Source organism: Trichoplusia ni, chromosome 5, assembly GCF_003590095.1.
Source record: "Trichoplusia ni isolate ovarian cell line Hi5 chromosome 5, tn1, whole genome shotgun sequence".
NCBI lineage: Eukaryota > Metazoa > Arthropoda > Insecta > Lepidoptera > Noctuidae > Trichoplusia > Trichoplusia ni.
The window spans coordinates 13,359,682-13,370,256 of record NC_039482.1 but is presented as its reverse complement, the minus strand read 5'-3'; the positions used below and the strand labels follow the sequence as shown (position 1 = coordinate 13,370,256).

Genomic DNA, 10,575 nt, shown 5'->3' with positions numbered 1-10,575 from the left:
ATACTACACCAAAAAAGTGAATAGGTAATGAGTTATCGTAATATTAAAATCTCCGCGCGAGAAATTAAAAATCGATGAAACGTAGCGAAGATATCGTTGGCATCTATATACTAATATACTTATACTAATATATAAAGCTGAAGAGTTTGTTTGTTTGTTTGTTTGAACGCGCTAATCTCAGGAACTACTGGTTCAAATTGAAAAAATATTTTTGTGTTAAATAGACCATTCATCGAGAGAGGTTTTAGGTATATATCATCACGCTGCGACCAATAGGAGCGAAGAAAAAGTCATAACTTATATCTTCTAACCACGCAGACGAAGTCGCGGGCAACAGCTAGTTACTAATAATTCCTACCTACTTTGAAATAGTACGAAGTTCACTCTTTATTTTCACCTGCGCATTCAATACCTATTACCTCATTCCTTGATTACGCCAGAAGTTATATTTGGTATATTTTTTTATAATTATCGTTTTTGGTACTTATAGGATTTTCCGATACGAGATATGGTATTTACTCATTCCATCAAGAGGATCCTGGCCGCTAGATCAAATTCTGCATCAGACTTCTAGAATAGTTTTTTTTCAGATGACTTGTACGTGAAGTTATTTATTTCTGGGATGATATTTTTATTTTCTGGATCTGTATTGAATCATCCTGATCCTGATATAGTATCATTTTTATAAATTACTTGAGACAAGATAATAAAGGCAGAGAGGAAGAATACGATTGATTCAGATTCTGACAGTCTGCGAACTCCGAGAGATGGTTAATCTTAATAAATAAATGTTTGACCAGTGCTATTGACCTTTTACGGTGCCAACTTTAGTTGTATAATGCTGTAATACCAAATCTCCCGGAAGGCTGGTCAGAGAGAGTTACGCTTTGTTGAATGAAGTTGATCAGAAAAGTTTACCAATAAGCGCTGAACTACAGAGTGTATGTAAATCCAAAGGTTTTAAGGTCATTCAAGATTGGATATGATGTTGTAGTGGAACGACGGCGGGGAGCGCAAAACTGCCGCGTCGCAACAGCGTCAGTCGTAGGTAATGGCGAACCGCCCAAACAAGCCTCGCGCCACAGCCGCCGATACCGGCCGAGTTGCTTGATCAACTATCAAGTCCGCCTCGCCGCGTCCAGCCGCGCGGTCGTGTCGAGTTTTCGCGCCAAAATGGTCGCTCCGCTCCGATTTCACGTTCCGAACGTTTAAAACTAACATTTTTGATCGCTATATAACTGTTATTTTTTAGTTTATTCAAAATCAACAGCTTTTTTAGTGATGTGAGTGATAACCAGTGTGTGGTGACTGGTGATTGTATTCGTTGCTAATAATTTCCTTTCAAATGCACAATGCAAACGGTTCTGTTTTTTGAGTATTTGTCAAGTGTGAACGAAATTACACAGTTGGGAAAATGTTGACAGGATTCCTAGTGTTTTGCGTTCTCGTGTCAGTGATATTCCCGTCTGGTAAGTTCCAACTTAATTAAATTAAATAAGAAGTTTACGGACGTTCGACCTTCGCGAATTCCTTACGTATTTTATAAATGTACCTACCTCTTTTAATTTAGCGACTTTCTTGTTTTGTAACACTACCTTATTAAGTATGTGGCAGTTTTAAAGTGTTTGGAAAACTAAATATTTGAAATAAAGACATGATTTTGATTTTGCAGTTAGAATTCAAGTATTTTATTTATTAAATAGTAGGTACAAGAACATTAGTCTAGCTAGGTATATTTATATGAATATCATAATACCCTCAATTTTAGAAGACTAGAAAAATGATTTGAATATTCCACATATTAGCACGTATAATGGTGTTTCACTTTCTAACACTATTTTGCATGCCGCTACATTTTATATTAATCTATGGAACTCCCATGTTATAAGCCTACCTACCCCATTATTATTTGTAAGAGAGCTAATGGAGATAGCCTATCCCCATCTTTGTTCGCGTCATCGGATTTGATTTTCCGTTGTTTTAAGAGTAATTAGCGCACCAAACACAGTAAGATAAAGCTGATTCATCGTCATTAGAAAAAAGACTCTTTTTACAATTAATTTGAGGGTAGGTACAAGTACCTAACCAAAACTGCATCTATCACCTGATTTGTTTACCTTTAGCCTATTTCTCCAGAACCCTCAGTGTTGCGAGTCGCACAGTACCTTTTTACTAAAAATTGTTACCAAGAATTAAAGATGATATTGTATGAAATGAGTACCTAAAAAGTAGGTTTACCTAAAAAATATTTGAAACAAATAAAGGGCTTATAGCGCCTTTAAAACGTTTATTTAACTCAATATCCACACTACAGCAACATTAATTTATTAATCAATAAACGTAATATACGGACTCAATAAGAAGAGATAGAATTAACAACAATTAAAAATAAATAGGTACCTACTCTCTTTATTTCGGGGTATCTAATAACCTAAAACGACAATAAAAACAAATTTAATAACATATGAAAAACCTCCGATACTTTAATTTTATTAAACAAAACGTGAGGTAATTGGTAAGTTACCATGTTATCGAATAGTTAATTATTTTAACTATTAGAGACGAACAGTTTGTCTCAGTCAGTACCAAACTGTCGTTTGATTGTAATTAACCTCATTTCCTCCTCAATTTGTTAGTATTATCAGCTAGCTCTATATTGATACGACAGCATATACATATAGTTATAAACTAGAATAGCTAAAGCGCGCGTTTTCGCCCCAGGGATTTCAGTTATCTAATTTACAAGTTCAAATTAATAATAATAAAAAAAACCCCCGACAATTAACCCAGTTGACAAATCATCTTTATCAGAATTGCAGACGTAGTAGTAATTGCTACTCCCACATGCAATCGGATTTCCATATCCCATTTTCCTACCACCAATTTTCTCATCAAAAGAAGCTAAGACCTGCCTAGATTAAGCCTCATGTCTTAGCTACCCTCGTATCAAATTTTATAATACTATCTTATTTGTTTATCCGGAATGGAGCCAGGGCCGGATCTAGGGGCCCAGGGGCCCCGAGGCGAGGGGGGGCCCTTGGTTCAAGTTATTTCTTTTAGATGCATACTTCGGTAGTGGGCCCCTGGTCATAGTGGGCCCCTAGGCACTGGCCTAAAGTCTAGGCCTACACTCTGATAATTCATTTATACATATAGGTAACTGACACGGATTTGCTTTTCAGTTACATTTCGCTGAAGTATGTAGTTCCCGATTAATTACTTTTCCGTTTCATAAGGATGAATGAAATCGGTAAAGTAATTTTGAAGTTACTGCGGGTCTAAAATGATCTATAATTATAATAATATGTTATAATGTTTATTTATATTGACGATGTGCAAACGTTGTAAACATATAAATTAAAAGGTGTGTCTGCGCATACGCACCCTGTTGTTCATCGTGCTTGTTTTTTAATTACTCTAGGACATATCTAGTATACGCTTCGCCATGCATTGATTTATGTATAAGTTGTGCTCGTGTTTATATAATTAAGGAATTCTTATCACAAGTAATTACATAGCGTGACTCTAATGCAGTATTAATTGTTTCTATTTTTGTATTTTGGGTATAAGTATGTTCAAATATTGTCTCTCAGTTTTCTTATCAGCTACTGGTTAAAATAAGCACACTACGCTTAAACTCGGCTAAAAAGAAACCTGAAAAAAGGCATTGTTTTTTTTAGTGTAGTCGAGAAACATAAGCTAATATATGATTACATATTTCCTATTGATTGTAGGCTAGACGTAGGCTATATAGAACAAGTAAGTAGTGTAATTAAAGGTTATAAGGAAAATCCATTGTTGATAAATCAATGGGATAGGAAGCCTGTTAGAAAAACAACGCGAAGGTCATTGTAAATTGGTCATGTAGAGAAGTAAACACGTCGTAAAAGCTCACGTTTGTGAAAGGCTATGTTTGAACTGTATTTGTGTTTTATTGCGTAGAGCTAGGCAAACCTTTTTTTTAACCCCCGTCAAACGAGGGGTATTATAAGTTTGACATGTATTGTCTGCCTGTGGCCTCATAGCTCCCGAGCTCTTTAGCTTGTTTTGTATTTAAATCGGTCGAGTCATTTAATAGGGTTGTGCAAGTTTTCAATGTAATGTTAATCACGTGTCGAATTCCCAAATATTCAAGTCACTCTAAAATCATAAAGCAGAACTAAAAATCTTGGATAGTTACTATACTAACGCTCGTCATAGATAACACATAAGTAGGTATTTCCATGTCCAAGTTGTATTTATTCAAATCATTGATCGATTCAAAAATATGTCGTTATTTGTATAAAAGTCGAAACAGCAGTTACCACGTATATCGGACACGCGACGGCATCAAATGGTTCGTTCAATCAGACAAGATGTCTATGGTTGGCACAAGCATGAGCAAATGTCCATATCATAATTCAAGAAGTCAACTCATGATTGAGATATTACAGTATGGAGTTTTCAGAAATTATAGAAGAGTATTTTCGGTTATATTTAGTACTGTATTCAAGTGGTTTCACCCACTATTGTTTGGAGTATCTCCAAATTCTGTTAGACTGCAATTATTTTGCATTTAACTCCGGCATTTAAATTGCCGTTTTCAAAGACATCTTCCCCAATACGAGTACTGTGTAAGGCTTTTTCAATTATTGACATGGTCAAAGTCCATCTTTTCTCAGTACATAAGAATGTATACCAAAACCTAAAAATACATCTTCAAGTTTAGCAACAATATTGTGGCGTCTAGTACCTATTTAAATCAAATACGAAAGCAATGATTGATTCAAAACATGATTAGAGACAGAGTCGTCGCGATAATTTTAATGATACAAATTAATTTTCACTATCACTGCCAGTGTCTTACGCCAATTTGCACGTGTGTACAGCATAGGTACTTAGGTAGGTATAGAACTAGTGAATTATTTGGCAGTACGTCACTATACCATACCAAATACAAAGTATCTTTAACACACATCTAAGGCTTTTAGTGTGTGTGTGTGAGTAGACTGTCGCAAAAAATCGAGATTGTGGTTCCATGACAGCCATTTCGAATAACTTTATTTACTCATATGTTCGTTTAAATATTGCTTTTATCATTTCATTCCGTGCGGATAGTATTTTTTGCTATATTATGTAACCGTTCATAGGTTATAGTGAGAAACATTTAAAGTCTCCTCGTCATGTTATTATCCTATTACAAAATCTTTGAAGAAAATAATAAAAACATATATTATGAGAACAAGAATTTCCCGTTATTTCGTCTAGAAATCTTTATAGACGATATAATGACTACAGAAACATACACAAAACTTGTTTTCATACAACGAGGGGGCGTGAACGGCTCAGCTGTAGCAACTGCTCTATTTTTACAACTGTAGCCAAGATGAGTGAACTCAATGCTTTCTGCCAAGGTGCAATAACAAACAGCGTGTTGTGAAACAGTCGCGTGTAGATGCATCACGAAGTCTGATTCAACATTGTTATATCAAGAAAATATACATCGTAACAATTATGAGAGTATTTTATAAGGAAATCAATGAAGACGGTAGTTATAAAGTCGAGAAGTTTCCAGTAGCACTAGGGTAGAACAATTTCTGATCAACTTGAGACAATTCTCACAGGATAGGACTTGCAGCTTTTGTGGTTGTCACTTATTGAGGGTACTCTGATTCAGTACGTACATCATATTGGTTTGGCATTGGGAAGTTTTTATATAGGCCTCATTTTCAATACTTTACCTAATTAATATTAGTTGAATACTTTTGAAGGTTTATTAAAAATACTAGTGTGTATTATCCAACAATAGGGCATAGCCCTCCTTTCTCACTAACGAAACTTGAATTAATTACTGAGCTGTTGTATTTTTTGTCTTTTAAATTACGAGTAAAAACCGGTCCATCTTACGCAGTGCCGGCTATTACGTGCCAATGCATGCGTGGGTACTTCATGGCACTTCATGCTATTGCAAATTAACACGAATCCGCCAAATTTATTTTGAGATGTGACTTGAAGAACTCATTACATGTACACAAGGACAACATGCCAAATACGAGGCACTGACAACAAAATGGCTTGAGTAATTTGTTCAAGAAATTGCACGTTCAAAATTTGTCGTTTGATAGTTTTTTTCAGCAAAGCAAGTGAGTAGGTACACTGCGTTCCTCTGCAGAATAGATTTGATGACAGAAAAAAACAAGTATTGGCCTTGATTTCGTATCATTGACCGCTGACAAATCATGGCGAGTCGAGTTGACCCTATAAAAACTAGAAGTCAATTGATGATCAAAATTTTATAATAAAGTGTCTACGTCATCTACTGTTTGTTATTTATCTAAGAGTAGGTGAATATACCCCCAATACTATTATTAATGAGGAAAAATGTATACCAACGAATGTATGGTTTACCAAAAACGGTATCATAGGTATTTAGGAACTAAGTATATAATGTTATCGTACGAAGTTGCGGTCTGCGGTTACAAGAAACAACATTCCTTATAAAAAAATACTAAAATATTATATTTCGTCAATCGTCAAAGATAGAGAGGTCTGAAAGAGGAAGGGGTGGGCCTTTGCCCAGCTGTAGGATCTAAAATGTATCTGATATATTAAAAAAAAAGTATCTTAAATGTCTCAAATATTAAATGATGCAACGATTTACTCACGCATATTTGTCGGGATTGCCGGCTAATTTTGGACCCAACGGGAGTCCTTAATAATGGGCTTGCAGTTGAACTCACAGGACTCCAGTGGGGCAATCCCGATAAATACTCGTGAGTAAATCATTCTATCATTTAAAAATGAACCATCCTCACAAAAGTTACTATTAATACATGTCGAAAATAGTTGAAGTATACACGCAAGTGTAAAATACCGTGTAAAGTATCCTGACAGAAAGGAAAACAAGGGTTTTTACTTCCAGTTTCATCACATTCTCTTCAGCCAGACCGCGTAAAAGAGCCAAGTTCCCATTCCGTAATGAAGTTTTTAACTCTGCGAACATACGGATACTATCTCCGTATCCGTATTTAGCAAGTGTGCCAAGAAACGGTTGACCTGACCGCCTGGCCGCCCCATCGCAACGTCTGAGAACCGCTGTGAACCATCACATGGGAAACTGTGTATCATAAAATACAGCACTAGTTATAGATAGTCCTTTATATACAGATTTGAGAATTTAATTATGAGTTCTCGAGAATTTATGGGCATTCTGAAATCAGATAACGACGATTTAGGTTATTTCTGTAAGACCAAAATGATTGAGTACGGAAACATTTTAGGGTTCCATACCTAAGGATAAACACAGAAACTGTCACTGGGGCTTAGCTGTCTGTCCGTCTATCACCAGACTGTATCATGAATTGTGATAATAGTTAAAATTTCACGGATTATTTCTTAAATTTATTTTAAATGAGCATTCAGCTTGAACAACGGCTGCTATAGTCATACATTCGAAGGGTGTCCAATTATACTATTTTTAGCCTATTTCACCAGTTTTATTTAATCCTCTATGTATAACAAATGGCTGTATAAAAAGCCTTGTATCAAAAATAGACTTTAAGTTTCCTTAATATTTAATATCACGGTGTATTGATACTTGAATGACGTGGAGCTTTCACATTATTAACTGCCTCGATAAAAAAGCAATACAAAGAATATAGTAATTAATCTTTATAATGTAGATATGGTTGTAGGGTAAACAAGGTGAAGTTAATACAGGGTGTTGAATTATACTAATAAACTCGTTTTGGACACCTTTAGTGTCGTAACATAAGTTATAATAGTATTTTAATATTAACCAAAAAATACTGCCCAGCAATCAAGAGTGTTCTAGCAAACGCCCAATAACTAGTTGATATTATTAATTGAATGTAAAACGAATCGGCATTTCTAATTGCTGAATTAGTTTATCACCGCTGAGGTCAATAAGAAAAGTAATATAATTTCTACAAAGATTCTACACATGTTTCTGAATCAGAGATCAAGTCATCAGGATCGTGCTATTGACAGCCATTGTTTATTGAAGCTTTAAATTCTGTAGTAGCGTTCAATTGTAAAAAAACATCACTGTATTGACAAAGGTTATACACAAATGACTGTTATTCCTAACTTTTTATTATTTACATGTTTTTACATATAATTATTATAAGTTCTTATTAGGAAAAGATCTCTTTAAACCTAATTTATAGCGTCTTTTCTCAACACAACCTTCAGGAAGACATTTTTAACCTCGAACAAAGTCAATGACGAATAAATCCCACAGTTTTAGACGACCTCTTTGGTACGTGTTTGTTTTCCCCCATAGTTATTTTAATCTTGTTTCTAGTTCACAACAAATATAGATTGTGTTTACGACTATTTTATGAACCTAATTTAACGACAAATATATTATCAGCAAACTGTTTTGTCCTGGTTTATTTCTAAGATGTGAAAATTATATGCACTGATTTAGTTTGTTTTCACGACAGCCAGTATTTTTGATATTTCGTAAGTAAACTAGCTGACCCGGTAAATATTGTTTTGCCTGAGCGCAGAATAAAAAACACATACACAGACATAACGAGCAGAAAAAAAATCATGAGATTCGGCCGAGCCGGTTCGGAGTAGTTCAATTTGGTACACCTTGACACGAGATTTACAGGCATATTAAGTATGGCTTTAAGCTTTATGGTAACTATGCCATAGACGATCTTTGTTGCTTTTTTTTAAAGTGCCTAAAACTTTGTCATTTCAGTTCGTTTATGACAAACAGACAACCCTTATTTAGTCAAAAGAAAGGCACATTCAGCGTATTTGGATAAACATAAACAGATAAACATGAATTAAAGTAGAAACACATTGTTACATCTGATAAGATCTGAGAAAGTCAAGAGACTTCGTGCGCATGCGGCGTGCGGCATAATACAATAGGTAAAACAAACAAAAGTATTAGTTAATTATATAGTTCCTTGTCGTGTCGACTTTTTGTTAAAGGCTTGTATGTTCAGACATATTGAAGAATATGGCTAACTGATAATTGAATATTGCATACGCGACTGTTCTTAGGTACAGGGGAAGTGTGTGTCTACTCCAGTGGTTTTAGCCAGTGAGGGACTCACGTTGTATAACTTTCTTTATTCCCTAGTCCGGAGACAATACATGATTATTTAAAAAAAAACTCCGAAAACGATAGGCTGATCAAAAAATGGATGCAAAATGGATATGGTTGTGAAAATAGACAGTGTTTTTTTGGCGGTTTGGATCATTCCATCTGGCCTACATACCTTAGGTAGTTAGTATTTCGTAATCTGAGTTTTTCATAGGAATCTATTTTTTGTTTCCTTTTTTTTTAAGATTCCCTCACCTAGTGATTCCAAGTTTGTATCGCGAGGGGTTTTATAAACAACAGTCACACAAAACACCCATACTTTTTGCTGCACTTAATATTTAAAATCATTTATATTAAGTTTGTCGATCCCAACCCCGATTCTTAACCTGTACAATGCCCCACCATCTTAGCTCAGTCTGGCACAGAAGTCATCATTGTGCTCAAACAAACTGCCTACTAAATATATCTTCACGGTCGTTTGTTTATCACTGCGTTCACTTATGTCATGCGTTTTCATATATTATAGTTTATGTGTTTAACGTTTTGCCGTCGACGAGCCGTTGGCGTATTATTGTAGGTGTTTTTGTATGTCCAAATTTTTCTTGTTGTGTAGTTGTTACACTAACCATGAACTGTCTTTCCATCTTATAGGCATTTGGTTATCCCTCGATCTTCTCATAAATAACAGTCATAAACCCAGATTAATAATTAGTTAATTATTTCTTACTCAAACATGACCATATTCTGTACAATTCAAAATCTTAGCACTGCATACAGCGCCAAGATCTTTTTTAACGCTGTTTAGTGAAAGTGCAGCAAAATAATCTTTTTCACATATTTTTTTATCATCTTCTTTTATTTCCTTGCATTAATTACCAACTTTGAGAGCATACATTGTGCTAAGTTCATTACTACTTGATAAGATTACTTAATTATATTAATGAACTTTGCTATCTGAAGCGCTATAAATTTAAATCCCTGATATCTTTAACATCCTTAGCGGTAAAAGGGTTAACAGCCTCTTAGTTTATTGTACCTATTTGTATTTATTTATGTCTCTGTTTTAAGTACCTATTGTTTGTCTATAAATGCATATTAAGTACTCTTATCTTTATTCTCCGCTTCTGATATTTTGTGCCTTTCCTAGTAACTGTGTTTCGGTATTTGTGGGTAAATTTTATCGACAGTAAATTCTTTATTATTTTCTTCCGCATTATATCTCACATTATAGAAATGCCTTTTGCTTCCTTTAAGCTGGGAGCTTATTCCTTTATAAATGAAAAAACATCACAGTTTGCAATATAACTCTCCAGCTAAGGCAGCGGCCCACTCGTATGGTTAATTCTGTCACCAAAGAGCTTATGCTTGTGTTGTGTTTCCAATCTCCCAAAATCTCTTTAAATTATAAATGGCTGTTGCTGTCAGGTTTATCTAACAATCCAAGTTTTTAATCTTGACTGGAAGTATGGCGCCACACTCCCAAAATAAAACTACATTGTTATGATAAT

At 34.9% G+C, this 10,575-nt stretch overlaps 1 protein-coding gene across 4 annotated transcripts in view; it reads left to right on the top strand.

Annotated features, from left to right (window-relative positions):
- Nucleotides 1-637: 637 nt before the first annotated feature.
- Nucleotides 638-10,575, top strand: part of LOC113494567 — a 65,084-nt gene continuing 55,146 nt past the window's right edge. Inside the window, exon 1 of one of the 4 annotated variants that reach the window (XM_026872959.1) lies at nucleotides 638-1,469. In XM_026872959.1, the coding sequence (XP_026728760.1) occupies nucleotides 1,415-1,469 (55 nt within the window). In that variant the 5' untranslated portion in view covers nucleotides 638-1,414. The remainder of the gene's footprint in view (nucleotides 1,470-10,575) is intronic. The other 3 variants (XM_026872960.1, XM_026872961.1, XM_026872962.1) reach the window with 3 other exon arrangements.